Source organism: Ranitomeya imitator, chromosome 1 (assembly GCF_032444005.1).
Source record: "Ranitomeya imitator isolate aRanImi1 chromosome 1, aRanImi1.pri, whole genome shotgun sequence".
Lineage (NCBI taxonomy): Eukaryota > Metazoa > Chordata > Amphibia > Anura > Dendrobatidae > Ranitomeya > Ranitomeya imitator.
In genome coordinates, this window is record NC_091282.1 from 918,224,970 (window position 1) to 918,244,832 (window position 19,863).

Here is a 19,863-nt window from a genome sequence, read left to right on the forward strand (position 1 = left end):
GTTGGCGGCCCTCGAGGCCTGGAGTTGGGGACCACTGATCTATAGGAACGGACGCCGCTGAGGAGATCGGCTGTCTGCAGGTAAGTATAACCATTTTTTTTAAATTTTTTTATTATTTTTAAACATTCTATCTTTTACTATTGATGCTGCATAGGCAGCATCTATAGTAAAAAGTTGGTCACACTTGTCAAACACTATGTTTGACAAGTGTGACCAACCTGTCAGTTAGTTTTCCAAGCGATGCTACAGATCGCTTGGAAAACTTTAGCATGCTGCAAGCTAATTTCGCTTGCAAAATGCTAAAAAAAAAAGGGAAAAAAAACGCCAAAAAAATGCGGATTTCTTGCAGAAAATTTCCGGTTTTCTTCAGGAAATTTCTGCAAGAAATCCGGACGTGTGCACATACCCTGACAGTATATAATATACTCCCTGTCAGCATTCTGCATGGTGTCCTAGATAGCACACCTAGTCATGCAAGCAGCTCTCTACTGATTCTGGAGGAGCCGCTGACTCATGGACAAGAGTTTTCCTGTCTGGCAGAGACTAGTCGGTGATGTCACAACATGTACCACCATAATCTCTGCCAAACCCTCCTGCACCAGCCTCCCCGTGCAGCACACTGTGCGAGGCAGCACGGGAATGATTCAGCTGATTGGACCAACCAGGAAACAAAGGCTTCTACATAGGTGAGTATAATGTGCTGTGTGCGACTTTTCCTTCTTGGTGCTGCAATTTCAATGTTGAGGAGTTTATAAATTCAGATTATTAAGACTATTGGATAAAAAATAGTACCATGTAGTCAGCACAGAAAAATCTATAAATATATCTTTGATCGTCCACTCCTTCCTGTTATACAGTGGATATTAATATAGTATGAGCAAAAGTTTTTAGACAGATAATAACACCGCATATGAAAAATAAATGAAAATCCAGTTCACCAAGAGGGACAATCAAAGGTAAAGGATTTGCACCAGGCTGTGATATAACGCATACAAAAACCAGAATGCTAAGTAAATTATGTTGTCCCAGAACTGAATAATTTCATAATGAAGACTGAATATGTAGTACTGGCTGCTCTCTTGAATATGTAGTATTGGCTGCTCTCTTACAGGAGATGCCTTGGAGTTTCTGCTATGCCAATATGCAATACTTTGAAAAAGAACTCATGCCTTGTGAACTTTTCCACATTTTTCCACATGACACACAGAAACTTATATGTATTTTATTGGGATTTTATGTGATATACCAAAACAAAGTATGAAGTGTTTGTGTAATATAAATTACATGATACGTGGTTTTCTAATTATTTAAAAAATCTAAATCTGAAAATTATTATGTGCGTTTGTATTCATCCCCTAAAGGATCAAACAGCATCATGAAATGCAAGGAAAACACCGGACAGGTCAGGGAAAAAGTTGTGGAGAAGAGTAAAGCATTGTTAAGTTATAAATAAAAATAGCCCAAGCTCTGAACACCTCAAGCAGTGTTCAATCCAACATCCAAAAATGGAAGGAGTATGGCACAAGACATCTAAACTTATATTCTAAGCAAGGAAAGCCCTAATTGGAGAAGCAGTCAAAAGGCCTGTGCTAATGGACACAACTAGCATGCGGCAGAAGGTGATCTGGTCAGATGAGACCAAAGTTGAACTTTCTGGGCTAAATGCAAAATGCTATATGTGGTGGAAAAGTGATACTTCACATCACCCTGAAAACAACATCCCGACCATCAAACATGGTGGTGGTAGCATCATGGTAGTGGTAGCATCATGCCTTGGAATGCTTTTCTTCAGCAGGGACAGGGAAGCTGGTCAGACTTCATGGCAAGAAGGATGAAGCTAAATACAAGGCAACCCTGGAGTAAAACCTGTTAGAGTGTTAGAGGCTGCAAAAAACTTGAGACTGGGGCGTAGGTTCTACTGCCAGCAGGTCAACTACTCTAAGGATACTGCCAGAGCTACAATGGAATGGTTTAGATCAAAGCAAATTCATGTGTTTCAATGGCCCAGTCACAGTCCACACCTAAATCCCATTGAAAGTTGGTGGAAAAACTTGAAAATTGCTGGTCACAGGCACTTTACATCCATTTCAAAATCTAGAGCTTCAAAGTTGGTAGAGACATGCCCTAAAACACTTGCAGAAGTAATTTCAGTGAAAGGAGGTCCTACAAAGTATTAACTCTGGGAATGAATAAAAATGCCCTTCACAATTTTAAGATTTCCATTTTTAACCCCTTAATCCCATATGACGTACTATCCCGTCCAGGTGACCTGGGACTTAATTCCCAGTGACGGGATAGTACGTCATATGCGATCGGCGGCGCTCACGGGGGGAGCGTGGCCGATCGCGGCCGGGTGTCAGCTGACTATCGCAGCTGACATCCGGCACTATGTGCCAGGAGCGGTCACGGACCGCTCCCGGCACATTAACCCCCGACACACCGCGATCAAACATGATCGCGATGTGCCGGCGGTACAGGGAAGCATCGCGCAGGGAGGGGGCAATCTGCGGGCTTCCCTGAGACGATCGGTACACGGTGATGTACTTACCGTGTACCGAGCGTCTTCTCCCTGCAGTCCCAGGATCCAAAATTGCCGCGGGGCTGCATCCGGGTCCTGCAGGGAGTACTTCCGGGTCGCCTGCAGGTGCTGGTAAGCCTGCAGCGATGTCAGTGAGATCGCCGATCTTACAGAGTGCTGTGCAAACTGTAAGATCGGCGATCTGTGATGTCCCCCTCTGGGACAAAGTAAAAAAGTCAAAAAAAAAATTTCCACATGTGTAAAAAAAAAAAAAAAAATTACTAAATAAATAAATAAATAAAAAATTATTCCCATAAATACATTTCTTTATCTAAAAAAAAAAACAATAAATGTACACATATTTAGTATCGCCGCGACCGTAACGACCCGACCTATAAAACTGTCTCACTAGTTAACCCCTTCAGTGAACACCGTAAGAAAAAAAAAAAAAAACGAGCCAAAAAACAACGCTTTATTATCATACCGCCGAACAAGAAGTGGAATAACACGCGATCAAAAAGACGGATATAAATAACCATGATACCGCTGAAAACGTCATCTTGTCCCGCAAAAAACGAGCTGCCAAAAAGCATAATAAGCAAAAAAATAAAAAAGTTATAGTCCTGAGAATAAAGCGATGCCAAAATAATTATTTTTTCTATAAAATAGCTTTTATCGTGTAAAAGTGCCAAAACATAAAAAAATGATATAAATGAGGTATCGCTGTAATCGTACTGACCCGACGAATAAAACTGCTTCATCCACTTTACCAAACGCGGAACGGTATAAACGCCTCCCCCAAAAGAAATTCATGAATAGCTGGTTTTTGGTCATTCTGCCTCACAAAAATCGGAATAAAAAGCGATCAAAAACTGTCAGGTGTCCAAAAATGTTACTAATAAAAACGTCAACTTGTCTTGCAAAAAACAAGACCTCACATGACTCTGTGGACCAAAATATGGAAAAATTATAGGTCTCAAAATGTGGAGACGCAAAAACTTTTTTGCTATAAAAAAAGCGTATTTTAGTGTGTGACGGCTGCCAATCATAAAAATCCAATACAAAAAATGCTATAAAAGTAAATCAAACCCCCCTTCATCACCCCCTTAGTTAGGGAAAAATAATAAAATTAAAAAAATGTATTTATTTCCATTTTCGTGTTAGGGCTAGGGTTAGGGCTAGGGTTAGGGTTAGGGTTGGGGCTAGGGTTAGGGCTAGGGTTAGGGTTGAGGCTAGGGTTAGGGCTAGGGTTAGGGCTAGAGTTAGGGTTAGGGCTAGGGTTAGGGCTAGGGTTAGGGTTAGGGCTAGGGTTAGGGCTAGGGTTAGGGTTAGGGCTAGGGTTGGGGCTAGGGTTGGGGCTAGGGTTAGGGCTAGGGCTAGGGTTAGGGCTAGGGTTAGGGTTGGGGCTAGGGTTAGGGTTGGGGTTAGGGTTGGAGCTAAAGTTAGGGTTAGGGTTGGGGCTAAAGATAGGGTTAGGGTTGGGGCTAAAGTTAGGGTTAGGGTTGGGGCTAAAATTAGGGTTAGGGTTTGGATTATATTTACGGTTGGGATTAGGGTTGGGATTAGAATTAGGGGTGTGTCAGGGTTAGGGGTGTGGTTAGGGTTACCATTGGGATTAGGGTTAGGGGTGTGTTAGGGTTAGGGTTTCAGGTAGAATTGTGGAGTTTCCACTGTTCAGGCACATCAGGGGCTCTCCAAATGTGACATGGCGTCCGATCTCAATTCCAGCCAATTCTGCGTTGAAAAAGTAAAACAGTGCTCCTTCCCTTCCGAGCTCTCCGGTGCGCCCAAACAGGGGTTTACCCCAACATATGGGGTATCAGCGTACTCAGGACAAATTGGACAACAACTTTTGGGGTCCAAGTTCTCTTGTCATCCTTGGGAAAATAAAAATGTGGGGGGCTAAAAATCATTTTTGTGGGAAAAATAAGTTTTTTTTTATTTTCACGGCTCTGCGTTGTAAACTGCAGTGAAACACTTGGGGGTTCAAAGTTCTCACAACACATCTAGATAAGTTCCTTGGGAGGTCTAGTTTCTAATACGGGGTCACTTGTGGGGGGTTTGTACTGTTTGGGTACATCAGGGACTCTGCAAATGCAACGTGACGCCTTCAGACCAATCCATCTAAGTCTGTATTCCAAATGGCGCTCCTTCCCTTCCGAGCTCTGCCATGTGCACAAACAGTGCTTCCCCCCACATATGGGGTATCACCGTACACAGGACAAATTGGACAACAACTTTTGGGGTCCAATTTATCCTGTTACCCTTGTGAAAATACATAACTGGGGGCTAAAAAATCATTTTTGTGAAAAAAAAAGAATTTTTATTTTCACGGCTCTGCGTTATAAACTGTAGTGAAACACTTGGGGGTTCAAAGTTCTCACAACACATCTAGATAAGTTCCTTGGGGGGTCTAGTTTCCAATATGGGGTCACTTGTGGGGGGTTTCTACTGTTTGGGTACATCAGAGGCTCTGCAAATGCAACGTGACGCCTGCAGACCAATCCATCTAAGTCTGTATTCCAAATGGCGCTCCTTCCCTCCCGAGCTCTGCCATGCGCCCAAACAGTGCTTCCCCCCACATATGGGGTATCAGCGTACACAGGACAAATTGGACAACAACTTTTGGGGTCCAATTTATCCTGTTACCCTTGTGAAAATACAAAACTGGGGACTAAAAAATCATTTTTGTGAAAAAAAAAGAATTTTTATTTTTACGGCTCTGCGTTATAAACTGCAGTGAAACACTTGGGGGCTCAAAGCTCTCAAAACACATCTAGATAAGTTCCATAGGCGGTCTACTTTCCAAAATGGTGTCACTTTTGGGTGGTTTCAATGTTTAGGCACATCAGGGGCTCTCCAAACACAACATGGCGTCCCATCTCAATTCCTGTCAATTTTGCATTGAAAAGTCAAATGGCGCTCCTTCCCTTCCGAGCTCTGCCATGCGCCCAAACAATGGTTTACACCCACATATGGGGTATCAGCGTACTCAGGACAAATTGCACAAGAACTTTTGTGGTCTAATTTCTTCTCTTACCCTTGGGAAAATAAAAAATTGGGGGCAAAAAGATCATTTTTGTGAAAAAATATGATTTTTTATTTTTACGGCTCTGCATTATAAACTTCTATGAAGCACTTGGTGGGTCAAAGTGCTCACCACACATCTAGATAAGTTCCTTAAGGGGTCTACTTTCCAAAATGGTGTAACTTGGGGGGGTTTCAATGTTTAGGCACATCAGGGGCTCTCCAAACGCAACATGGCGTCCCATCTCAATTCCAGTCAATTTTGCATTGAAAAGTCAAATGGCGCTCCTTTCCTTCCGAGCTCTGCCATGCGCCCAAACAGTGGTTTATCCCCATATATAGGGTATCAACGTACTCAGGACAAATTGTACAACAACTTTTGGGGTCCATTTTCTCCTGTTACCCTTGGTAAAATAAAACAAATTTGAGATGAAATAAAATTTGTGTGAAAAAAAGTTAAATGTTCATTTTTATTTAAACATTCCAAAAATTCCTGTAAAACACCTGAAGGGTTAATAAACTTCTTGAACGTGGTTTTGAGCACCTTGAGGTGTGCAGTTTTTAGAATGGTGTCACACTTGGGTATTTTCTATCATATAGACCCCTCAAAATGACTTCAAATGAGATGTGGTCCCTAAAAAAAAAATGGTGTTGCAGAAAATGAGAAATTGCTGGTCAACTTTTAACCCTTATAACTCCCTAACAAAAAAAAATGTTGGTTCCAAAATTGTGCTGATGTAAAGTAGACATGTGGGAAATGTTACTTGTTAAGTATTTTGCATGACATATCTCTGTGATTTAAGGGTATAAAAATTCAAAGTTGGAAAATTGTGAAATTTTCAAAATTTTCGCCAAGTTTCCATTTTTTTCACAAATAAACGCAAGTTATATCGAATAAATTTTACCACTAACATGAAGTACAATACGTCATGAGAAAACATTGTCAGATTCGCCAAGATTCGTTGAAGCATTCCAGAGTTATAACCTCATAAAGGGACAGTAGTCAGAATTGTAAAAATTGGCCCGGTCATTAACGTGCAAACCACCCTCGGGGCTTAAGGGGTTAAAATATTTAAAAATCCGTGTATCATTTCCCTTAAAATTCATAAATAGTTTCTACTTTGTGTTGGTATAGCACGTAAAATCCCAATAGAATACATTTAAATTTGAGGTGTAATGTGAAAAAATGTGTTAAAGAATAGCCGCAAAAGAGCCTTGGGTTAATGTGATCTTAGGTGCCATGTTGCTGGAGGTTGAAGGTTGGGGAGTCATTCAGTGAAGTTTGGACATAGGAGGCACTTTATGTGTGATGTAACTTTAATTGAGTAGGTTTGAAGAACCTGTCTAAGGTCTCACTCACATGTAGTTTCTCTCATACTAGAGATTATGATAATGATACTTGGCTCAAACTTTGCCAGAGTTTGAGCCGACTGTCATGTTGGCGTGATTGAATTCTCTCTCATGAGAGAATCAGAGCACAGGTGTGGAAAAGACGAAGAACTTAATTTCTCCATCTTCTTGTTTGAGCCCACGAGTGTAGTCTGATGTTTCACATGCTTATAGACTTGTACGGGTGTGCATGGTCCGATAATCAGATGTAATCGCAGCATACTGCAAATTTTTTTCTCATGCTGAATCGAAAAGAGAAAATAATCGCATATCTGCCCCATAGTATAACATTGGGCTGAGTGCTATCTGATAAAACCGTGTTTTACGCTAGTGTGAGCAAGACCGAAAGATTCAAGTTTTTCTCGTGGTGGGCAGAGGGGCAAATGCTTATAGTGCAGACTAATACTCAATGAGCAGTCTGGCAGCATGAGGTCAGTCTACAATCAGCTGGCAGAATACTGGAAGATAATAATAATAATTTTTATTTATATAGCGCCAACATATTCCGCAGCACTTTACAATTAAGCGGGGACATGTACTGACAATAAATTCAGTACAAGTTAAGACAATTTAAACATGGACATTAGGGGTGATGTCCCTGCTCGCAAGCTTACAAACTCCAAGGAAATGGGGGGACACAATAGGTGAAAAGTGCTTGTTATTTCAGGTCTGGCAATTATAATAAATAGGGATTTTGATTTAAAGCTGCTGTGTGTTTAAGTGCAATAGTCAAGTATGAAGTGCAGTTATCATGTGCATGGAGGGTGTGGAGACAGAAGAATAGTAGGGTGCAGATTCAGAATAATATTTGGAAGGAGGGAACAGGGCAAAGTTAAATTACTGAGTAGTTGATGTGGTAGGTTTGTTTGAAGAGATAGGTTTTGAAAGCGTGCTTGAATAGGTCGGGGCTAGGTATCTGATTGTCTGGAGAAGTGCATTCCAGAGAGCTGGCGCAGCACGAGAGAAGTCTTGGAGACGGAGGTGCGAGGTTCGGATTAAGTGGGATGTTAGTCTTAGGGTACCGTCACACTATACAATTTCGATCACTACGACGGTACGATTCGTGACGTTCCAGCGATATCGTTACGATATCGCTGTGTCTGACACGCAGCAACGATCAGGGATCCTGCTGAGAATCGTACGTCGTAGCAGATCGTTTAGAACTTTCTTTCATCGCTGGATCTCCCGCTGTCATCGCTAGATCGGTGTGTGTGACACCGATCTAGCGATCTAGCGATGCGATCCAGCGATGCGTTCGCTTGTAACCAGGGTAAACATCGGGTTACTAAGCGCAGGACCGCGCTTAGTAACCCGATGTTTACCCTGGTTACAAGCGTAAAAGTAAAAAAAAACAAACAGCACATACTTACATTCTGGTGTCCGTCAGGTCCCTTGCAGTCTGCGTCCCGCACTGTGACTGCCGGCCGTAAAGTGAAAGCAGAGCACAGCGGCTGTGCTTTCACTTTCACTTTACGGCCGGCAGTCTGTGAGTGCGGGAAGCAGACGGCAAGGGACCTGACGGACACCAGAATGTAAGTATGTGCTGTTTGTTTTTTTTTAGTTTTACGCTTGTAACCAGGGTAAACATCGAGTTACTAAGCACGGTCCTGCGCTTAGTTACCCGATGTTTACCCTGGTTACCCAGGGACCTCGGCATCGTTGGTCGCTGGAGAGCTGTCTGTGTGACAGCTCCCCAGCGACCACACTACGATTTACCTACGATCACGGCCAGGTCATATCGCTGGTCGTGATCGTGGGTAAATCGTATAGTGTGACGGTACCCTTAGGTCATTTGTAGAACAGAGGGCACGTGTAGTGCGATAAACAGAGATGAGAGAGGAGATATAAGGTGGTGCAGAGCTGTGGAGAGCTTTGTGGGTAAGAGAGATGAGTTTATACTGGACCCTGTAGCGAATGGGTAGCCAGTGTAATGACTGGCACAAGATGGAGGCATCAGTGAAGCGGCTGGACAGAAAGATGACCCTGGCTGCTGCATTCAAGATGGATTGGAGAGGAGAAATTTTGGTAAGAGGGAGACCGATCAGAAGAGAGTTGCAGTTGTTTGCAGACGAGAATGAATAAGAGCGACAGTAAGAGTCTTAGCAGTTTCAAAGGTGAGAAAAGGTCGGATTCTGGAGATGTTTTAAGATGCATGTGACAAGAGCGAATGAGTGATCGGATATAAGGAGTAAAGGAAAGTTTGGTGTCGAATATGACCCCAAGACAGAGGGTATGCTGCTGGGGAGTTATGGTTGAACCCTCCAGGGTAATTTCGATGTTGGGTAGAGTGAGGTTAGTAGAAGGGAGAAACACAAGAAGTTCAGTTTTAGAGAGATTTAGTTTCAGATAGAGGGAGGACTTAATGTTAGAGAAAGCAGACAGACAATCCTTTGTATTTTGAATTAGGGTAGGGGTGATGTCAGGGGAAGAAGTGTATAATTGGGTGTCATCAGCATAGAGATGATACTGTAACTCAAATCTGCTGATTGTTTGTCCAACAGGGGCAGTGTATAGAGAGAAGAGCAGGGGGCCCAGGACTGAGCCATGCGGAACCCCGTTAGTAAGGGGACAAGGAGAGGAAGAGGAGCCGGCAAAATATATAGTGAAGGCGCGGTCAGAGAGGTAGGAGGAGAACTAGGAGAGGGCTGTGTACTTGAGGCCTATGGAGCGGAGCATAGTGAGGAGGAGCTGGTGATCCACAGTGTTAAATGCGGCAGAGAGATCCAGGAGAAGCAGCAGAGAGCAATGACCTTTGGATTTAGCTGTTATTATATCATTAGAGGCTTTAGTGAGGGCAGTTTCAGTGGAGTGTAAAGAGCAGAAACCAGATTGTAAGGGGTCAAGAAGAGAGTTATCTGAGAGATAGCGGATTAGACGAGAGTGGACCAAGCGTTCCAGGAGTTTAGAGATGAAAGAAAGGTTAGAGACAGGTCTGTAGTTAGCAGTGCAGTTCTGGTCCAGGGATGGCTGGGGTTATGATGGCATGTTTAAATGAGGAGGGAAAGATACCTGAAGAAAGAGAGAGGTTAAATATTTTAGTCAGGTGAGTGGTGACCACTGGTGAGAGAGACTGCAGGAGAGGTGAAGGAATGGGGTCGCTGTTGCAGGTTGTAGGCTGAGCAGAAGCGAGGAGCTTGGAAACGTCTTCTTCTGAAACAGGCTCAAAGATGTCTAGTGAGCTTGAGGTGTGGCAGGAAAGGGGATCCAGGCACTGAGGAGATTGGGCTGAGATATCCTAATGGATGTGGTTGATTTTTTCTAGGAAATAACTGGCCAGATCCTCACTGCTGAGGTTGGTGATGGGGGCCTGTACTTCAGGTTTCAGTCATTTTGGGTTGTTGGATAGTGAGGTTATGAGGGTGGTGAAGAAGGATTGTTTGGCCAGATGAAGGGCAGAGTTATAGGTTTTGAGCATGAACTTATAGTGGATGGAGTCTTCTGCTAAGTGAGATTTACTCCACTGCCATTCTGCACACCTTGAGCAACGCTGAAGAAAGCATGTTTGCATAGTGTGCCAGGGCTGCCATTGTTTGTGTCGGGTCTTTCTGCGTGTAGAAGGTGCTGCTTCATCTAGGGCATTCTTCAGTGTATTATTGAAGTGTGACAATGCTAATTCAGTATAGGAGAGGGAGGAGATGAGGGCTAAAGATGTGTGGAGATTGTCCATAAGCTGCTGGGTATTAATGGTACGTGTATTCCGATAAGTGTGATAAGTGGGGGTGTCCCGGGTGAGGAGACAATTCTTGACAGAAAAGGAAGGAAGGTTGTGGTGCGAGAGCGGGAGAGGGGAGTTAGTAAAGTCATGCAGCGAGCCGGGACGGGAGAAAACCAGGTCCAGAGTATTCCCGTCCGCATGTGTAGGAGAATTAGTAAACTGTGAGAGGCCGAATGAAGAAGTTAGAGAAAGAAGATGAGAGGCAGATTGGGAGAGGGGATCATTGATGGGGATGTTGAAGTCTCCCGAGATAAGGACGGGGATGTCACAGGATAGAAGATGACTAAGCCAGGTGGCAAAGTGGTCTAGAAACTGGCGGGGGGAGCCTGGAGGGTGATAACCACCACTCACAAGGAGAAGGGCTTACAGAGTCTGACGGCGTGAACTTCAAAGGAAGGAAATGTAAGTGATGGAACCAGGGGATTACCTGGAAAGCACATTGTGATGAAAAACTTATGCACCTTACCTGTCTCCTGCCCTGTCCATCTGCCATTGTCTAACTGCCAAACACTTTATACTGTTGCACATGCGACCCCACGCACGTGCTATCCCAGCCAGATCAAAATATATATGAGATGAAATGTCTGCTAGCATCAGGCAACAAATGGCCACAATCAGCAATTAACCAATTAGCACAAAGCCAGAGCAGGCATTACTATGCAGGGTAAACAACCAATGATGAACAAAGCCATAAAACAGTGGGAAAGAAAAAAAACAAAAAAATTGCTTTGAACACTTTAAAGCAGAAAACAAAAACAGGAAAAATAAAAAATAAAAAAGCAACACAGGAGTGATGGATTAAATACTAAGAAAAAAGCTTACTAGATATGGTTCTGTTCACACTCTCAGTCAGCACACAAATGGGTGATGGATTAAATACCTGTGTGAAGAAGAGAAGAGAGAAACATCAGCTTCAATGCCATTGTCAAACTGCCAAGCTCTTTATACTGTTGCACTTAATATCTGTTGCACGCGCGACCCCATGCGCGTGCTATCCCAGCCAGACGCAAACAATGAAATTGATGCTATAAAATAGTACTGGAAGAGTTAGAATTCCACAAAGTTTCAGAGCATCACTTTTCAGACAAAAAAGGGAAGATTCTAAATAGTAGAGACTTTTTCCAAAGTGTTTAACCTTTAAGATCCTTTGTACTCTATAACCGTGAAGATCTTCTGGCATTAAGTAATTTTTTTCTCCACTGAACACTGGCTTCCTCTGTTTTTTTTCTCTTGGGGCGGTCACTAAAGGACCACACAACTTGGACATCTTACAGCTCCAGGTATACAATGGCTTGCAAAAGTATTAACCTCCCACACCACCTTGGCTTTTTACCTATTTTGTTACATTATAACAAGTGTTTAAATATTTTTGAAGTTCAATTTGTGTGTGATGCATCAGCACTAAATAATTGAGTTAGTTGATGAAATGAGAAAATAAAGGTATAAACTAAATTTATGGTATCAAAATAACTAAAAATTGGTATGTGCATATGTATTCAACCCTTTTTTGCTTTGAAGCTCCTAAAATTTTTTAGTTTTTGGTGCAAGCAATTATCTTCAAAAGTCACATGCTTAACGAAAGGAAGTCCACCTGTGTGCAAGTGTCACAATGTGCAATATAAGTGTCACATGTCCTGTTAGTATATACATACCTTTTCTGAAAAGCCACAGAGTCTGCAACACCATTAAACAATAGGCACAACTAGTCAAACAACACCATGAAGACCAATGAGATCTCCAAGCAAGTCAGAGGAAAAGTTGCTGTGAAGTACAAGTTAGGGTTGGATTATAAAAAAAATATATACCAATCTCTGATGCTCCCCCAAAGCACCATCAAATCCATTTTCATCAAATGGAAAGAACATGCTACCACATCAAACCTACCAAGAAAGGTCCGCCCATAAAATCTCTCAGCACAAAGAGGGCATTATTCAGAGAGACTGCAAAGAGACTACAGGTAACCCTGAAGGAGATACAGAATTCACAAGCAAAGACTGGAGTACCTGTCCATACGACCACAATAAGCTGTATACTCTTTAGAGGTGGCCTTTACAGAAGAGTGGGCAGAAAAAAGCCTTTACTTACACACAAAAATGGTAAGGCTCTGTCTGAGTTTGCCAACAGCCATGTGGGAAACTCCTCAAATGTATGAAGACAGGTGCTGTGATCAAATGAGATCAAAATTGAACTTTTTAGCCACCAAGGTAAACACTATGTCTGGTGTCAAACTAAGACAGCTAATCACGCAAAGAATACCATCCCTACAGTGAAACATGGTGGTGGCACTGGCAGCATTATGCTCTGAGGATCTTTTTATCATCAGGGACAAGGAAAATGGTCTGAGCTGAGGGGAAGATGGATGGTGCAAAATACAGAGATTTTCTTGAGCAAAACCTGTTTCAGTCTGTCAGTGATTTAAGACTGGTACTGAGGTTCACCTTCCAACAAGACAATGACCCAAATTGCTTACTGCTAAAGCAACACTCAGGTGGCTTAAGCAGTGTAACATAGAGGTGTTCACACAAGAGCAGTAAATAGACAGATTAGTCCAACTTAAAAAGTCTTTATTTTCAAAACTCACAAATTAAAGGCAAATGTTATTCTCCGGATTGCAGCTGGGTCATCCAATACAGTCTGTACCAAACTCGTTGCCGTGCCACTCGTGGGTGTGTCAATTGTGTTGCCTTCTCCGGCCTGTGGTCAGTCTTCACACAGACCTGTCCTGCACAGAGCTCCCTGCTCAAATGCTTGCAAACGACACACTGACACATCCAAACCAAAACTGAGGTTTAAATGGGTTTTGTGGACATGGGCCACTCCCAAAACCTGGAGTGTAGGGAGACATTGGCACCACTGCAAAACCTGCAAATCTCTCTTAAAATCTGACTTGGTCAAGTAGTTTGACCAAATCCACGCTCGCTTTTATTCCGCATTGTAACCACAGGCTTTGCTGTACTTGTAAGCAGGTTGCAGGATGCAGTGACAGACATTAGGCAGAGAAAGGGTTAACAAACTTCACAATTTACTTAAACAGGATATTAACTCCTTGCAGGGAGATAAATGGTTAAAGAATAGGTAGAAGAAACAGCAAGTATGAAATATTAGCAGTCCAGTTATTAACCTTATCGTGTTCTTAACACTCCTCCACCGCAAATGATCGCGCGGGGGTTGTAGCACCGGCAATGGCCGGGAAGAGGTCCACAGAGGGGGTCCTTTGAACAATGATCCGTCTTCTGGCGGCAGCGGTTGGTGTTATGACCTGGTGGTTAAGAGGCCACACTGAAATGACCTGGTGGCTAAAACGCAACCTGGAACGAGCTCTGAGAAGGTGATATCTCTACTGACCGTAGTCCCTAATCCTAACAACGCAACTAGAAATAGCCGTGGGATGTTCCTGACACTCCCTAGACACCTCGTCACAGCCTAAGATATAACTACCCCTAAAGAAGGAAATAGAAAGCTATCTTGCCTCAGAGAAACCCCCAAAAGGAAAGACAGCCCCCCACAAATATTGACTGTGAAAGGAGAGGGAAGTGACGAACACAGAAATGAAATTAGAATTCAGCAAAGGGGAGGCCAATACTAAACTAGATAGACAGAGAGCAAAGGATACTGTGCGGTCAGTATTAAAAACTACAAAATCCACGCAGAGTTTACAAAAATGAACTCCACACCGACTCACGGTGTGGAGGGGCAAATCTGCTTTCCCAGAGCTTCCAGCTAGCCCAAATAAGACATAGTGACAAGCTGGACAAAAGAGACAAAATGCAAAGCAATAGAGTCCAAACAAATGGACAAACAAACTAGCAAAACTTATCTTTTGCAGACAAGGACTGGCCATTTGAGAAATCCAAGGGAAGAATCAAATCCAACCAAGAACATTGACAGCAGGCATGGACTAAAGCCCTGAGCAGGTTTAAATAACAAACCCAGGCAAGGCGAATAGTGAAGGCAGCTGCTACAGCTAATTAACGGAGCAGCAGTTCCACTCGAAACCACCAGAGGGAGCCCAAGGGCAGAACCCTCAAACACACCATTAGCAACCACAGGAGGGAGCTCAAGAACGGAACTCACAACAGTACCCCCCCCTTGAAGAGGGGTCACCGAACCCTCACCAGAGCTCCCAGGCCGATCAGGACGAGCCAAATGGAAAGCATGAACCAAATCGGGAGCATGAACATCGGAGGCAACAACCCAAGAATTATCCTCCTGGCCATAACCCTTCCACTTGACCAGATACTGAAGCTTCCACCTCGAAAAACGAGAATCCAAAATCTTCTCTACCACATATTCCAATTCCCCCTCAACCAACACCGGAGCAGGAGGATCAACGGAGGGAACCATAGGTACCACATATCTCCGCAACAAGGATCTATGGAACACATTATGAATGGAAAAGGAAGCTGGAAGGGCCAAACGAAAAGACACTGGATTGATAATTTCGGAAATCTTATAAGGCCCAATAAAGCGAGGCTTGAACTTAGGGGAAGAAACCTTCATAGGAACATGACGAGAAGACAACCAGACCAAATCCCCAACACGAAGCCGGGGACCAACACACCGACGACGGTTAGCAAAACGCTGAGCCTTCTCCTGAGACAACGTCAAATTGTCCACCACATGAGTCCAAATTTGCTGCAACCTGTCCACCACGGAATCCACACCAGGACAGTCAGAAGGCTCAAGCTGCCCTGAAGAAAAACGAGGATGAAAACCAAAGTTACAAAAAAAAGGCGAAACCAAGGTAGCCGAACTAGCCCGATTATTAAGGGCAAACTCGGCCAACGGCAAAAAGGTCACCCAATCATCCTGATCAGCAGACAGGAAGCATCTCAAATAGGTCTCCAAGGTCTGATTGGTTCGCTCCGTTTGGCCATTTGTCTGAGGATGGAATGCAGAAGAAAAAGACAAATCAATGCCCATTCTAGCACAAAAGGACTGCCAAAACCTAGAAACGAACTGGGAACCTCTGTCAGACACAATATTCTTCGGAATACCATGCAAACGAACCACATGCTGAAAAAATAATGGAACCAAATCAGAAGAGGAAGGCAACTTAGGCAACGGCACCAAATGGACCATCTTAGAAAACCGGTCACAAACCACCCAGATAACAGACATCTTCTGAGAAACAAGAAGATCAGAAATAAAATCCATGGAAATATGCGTCCAGGGCCTCTCAGGAATAGGCAAAGGCAAAAGCAACCCGCTGGCACGGGAACAGCAAGGCTTAGCCCGAGCACAGGTCCCACAGGACTGCACAAACGAACGCACATCCCACGACAAGGAAGGCCACCAAAAGGACCTAGCCACCAAATCTCTGGTACCAAAAATCCCAGGGTGACCAGCCAACACCGAACAATGAACCTCAGAAATTACCCTACTAGTCCATCTATTAGGAACAAACAATTTCCCCACAGGTCAGCGGTCAGGTTTATCAGCCTGAAACTCCTGAAGTACCCACCATAAATCAGGGGAGATGGCAGAAAGAATCACCCCCTCCTTGAGGATCCCAGCCGGCTCAAGAACTCCCGGAGAATCAGGCAAAAAACTCCTAGAAAGGGCATCAGCCTTCACATTCTTAGATCCAAGAACATACGAGACCACAAAACAAAACGTGAGAAAAACTAAGACCACCGAGCCTGTCTAGGATTCAACCGCTTAGCAGACTCGAGGTAAATCAGATTCTTGTGATCAGTCAAGACCACCACGCGATGCTTGGCTCCCTCAAGCCAATGTCGCCACTCCTCAAATGCCCACTTCATAGCCAACAACTCCCGATTGCCGACATCATAATTACGCTCAGAAGACGAAAATTTTCTGGAGAAGAAGGCACATGGTTTCATCAAAGAGCCATCAGAATTTCTCTGAGACAAAATGGCCCCTGCCCCAATCTCAGAAGCATCAACCTCAACCCGAAAAGGGAGAGAAACATCTGGCTGACGCAACACAGGGGCAGAAGTAAAACGACGTTTAAGCTCCTGAAAGGCCTCAACAGCCGCAGAGGACCAATTCACCACATCAGCGCCCTTCCTCGTCAAATCGGTCAGAGGCTTCACCACACTAGAAAAATTAGCAATAAAGCGACGATAAAAATTGACAAAGCCCAAAAATTTCTGAAGGCTCTTTACAGATGTAGGTTGAGTCCAATCATGAATGGCCTGGACTTTAACAGGGTCCATTTCAATAGCCGAGGGAGAAAAAATGAAACCCAAAGAAGAAACCCTCTGAACTCCAAAGAGGCACTTAGACCCCTTCACAAACAACGCATTAGTACGAAGGACCTGAAACACCATCCTAACCTGCTTCACATGAGACTCCCAATCATCGGAGAAAACCAAAATATCATCCAAATACACAATCATAAATTTATCCAGATAATTCCGGAAGATATCATGCATAAAGGACTGAAATACCGATGGAGCATTAGAGAGCCCGAATGGCATCACAAGATATTCAAAATGGCCTTCAGGCGTATTAAATGCTGTTTTCCAGTCATCACCTTGTTTAATACGCACAAGATTATACGCCCCTCGGAGGTCGATTTTAGTAAACCAACTAGCACCCTTAATCCAAGCAAACATATCATAAAGCAAAGGTAACGGACACTGAAATTTGACAGTGATCTTATTGAGAAGGCGATAATCTATACAGGGTCTCAAGGAGCCATCCTTCTTGGCAACAAAAAAAAATCCCGCTCCCAACGGTGACGAAGACGGGCGAATATGCCCTTTCTCCAAGGACTCCTTTACATAACTCCGCATAGCGGCATGCTCTGGCACAGACAGATTGAAAAGTCGGCCCTTAGGGAACTTACAGCCAGGAATCAAATTAATGGCACAATCGCAGTCCCTATGAGGAGGCAGGGAACTGGACTTGGGCTCATCAAATACATCCTGGAAATCTGACAAAAACTCAGGAACTTCAGAAGAAGGGGACGAGGAAATGGACATCAAAGGAATATCACTATGTATTCCCTGACAACCCCAACCAGAAACAGACATAGATCTCCAATCCAGCACTGGATTATGTTCCTGTAACCATGGAAAACCCAGCACAACAACATCATGCAAATTATGCAACACCAAAAAACGAATATTTTCCTGATGTGCTGGAGCCATGCACATGGTTAACTGTGTCCAGTACTGAGGTTTATTCTTGGCCAATGGCGTAGCATCAATCCCCCTTAAGGGAATAGGACTCTGCAAAGGTTCCAAGGAAAAACCACAGCGCCTGGCAAACTCTAAGTCCATTAAGTTCAGGGCAGCGCCAGAATCCACAAATGGCATAACAGAAAAGGACGACAATGAGCAAATCAGGGTAACAGACAAGAGAAATTTAGGCTGCACAGTACTAATGGTAACAGACCTAGGGACCCTCCTAGTACGCTTAGGGCAATCAGAAATAGCATGAGCTGAATCACCACAGTAAAAACACAGGCCATTCTGACGTCTGAATTTCTGCCTTTCTGCTCTAGTCAAAATCCTATCACATTGCATAGGCTCAGGACTTCGCTCAGAGGACACTGCCATATGGTGCACCGCCTTGCGCTCACGCAAGCGCCGATCAATCTGAATGGCTAGAGACATAGACTCGCTCAAACCGGCAGGCGCAGGAAAGCCCACCATAACATCTTTAATGGTTTCAGAAAGACCTTTTCTGAAAATAGCAGCCAGCGCCTCTTCATTCCATTTAGTGAGCACAGACCATTTTCTAAATTTCTGGCAATATAACTCTGCCGCTTCCTGACCCTGACACAGGGCCAACAGTGTTTTCTCAGCATGCTCTACAGAGTTAGGTTCGTCATACAACAATCCGAGCGCCTGAAAAAATGCATCTACATTCAATAATGTCGAATTCCCTGTTTCAAGAGCAAATGCCCAGTCTTGAGGATCACCACGCAGTAAGGGTATGATGATTTTCACTTGCTGAATGGGATCACCAGAAGAACGGGGTTTCAAAGCAAAAAACAATTTGCAGCTATTTTTAAAGTTCAAAAACTTGGATCTGTCCCCAAAAAACAAATCAGGAGTAGAAATTCTTGGCTCTAGAGCCGGAGTCTGAACAATATAATCTTGGATACTCTGGACTCTTGCAGCAAGTTGATCCACACGAGAAAACAAACCCTGAACCTCCATACCAGAGCATATATCCAGCAACACCCAGATATCAAGAGGAAAAAAAAGACAGAACAGAGCACAGAAAAAAAATGGTTCAGAACTTTCTTTTCCTTCTTTTGAGATGCATTTAATTCATTTCTGGCCTGCTGTACTGTTATGACCTGGTGGTTAAGAGGCCACACTGAAATGACCTGGTGGCTAAAACGCAACCTGGAATGAGCTCTGAGAAGGTGGTATCTCTACTGACCGCAGTCCCTAATCCTAACAACACAACTAGAAATAGCCGTGGGATGTTCCTGACACTCCCTAGACACCTCGTCACAGCCTAAGATATAACTACCCCTAAAGAAGGAAATAGAAAGCTATCTTGCCTCAGAGAAACCCCCAAAAGGAAAGACAGCCCCCCACAAATATTGACTGTGAAAGGAGAGGGAAATGACGAACACAGAAATGAAATTAGAATTCAGCAAAGGGGAGGCCAATACTAAACTAGATAGACAGAGCGCAAAGGATACTGTGCGGTCAGTATTAAAAACTACAAAATCCACGCAGAGTTTACAAAAATGAACTCCACACCGACTCACGGTGTGGAGGGGCAAATCTGCTTTCCCAGAGCTTCCAGCTAGCCTAAATAAGACATAGTGACAAGCTGGACAAAAGAGACAAAATGCAAAGCAATAGAGTCCAAACAAATGGACAAACAAACTAGCAAAACTTATCTTTTGCAGACAAGGACTGGCCATATGAGAAATCCAAGGGAAGAATCAAATCCAACCAAGAACATTGACAGCAGGCATGGACTAAAGCCCAGAGCAGGTTTAAATAACAAACCCAGGCAAGGCGAATAGTGAAGGCAGCTGCTACAGCTACCTAACGGAGCAGCAGTTCCACTCGAAACCACCAGAGGGAGCCCAAGGGCAGAACCCGCAAACACACCATTAGCAACTACAGGAGGGAGCTCCAGAACGGAACTCAAAACAGTACCCCCCCTTGAGGAGTACCTTCCGCTGAGCCACTAGTCCATCAACTTGTGTGGCCAGAGCAACCCAGGCCGCAGCACTCTTGGGGTGGAATGTAGGTTGTCATTCAGCAAA

At 43.8% G+C, this 19,863-nt stretch overlaps 1 protein-coding gene across 1 annotated transcript in view; it reads left to right on the forward strand.

The window, feature by feature from the left end:
- The first annotated feature begins 623 nt into the window (after nt 1-623).
- Nucleotides 624-19,863, forward strand: part of LOC138655021 (albumin-like) — a 150,771-nt gene continuing 131,531 nt past the window's right edge. Inside the window, exon 1 of the mRNA XM_069743543.1 lies at nt 624-686. Within this exon, the coding sequence (XP_069599644.1) occupies nt 640-686 (47 nt within the window). The 5' untranslated portion in view covers nt 624-639. The remainder of the gene's footprint in view (nt 687-19,863) is intronic.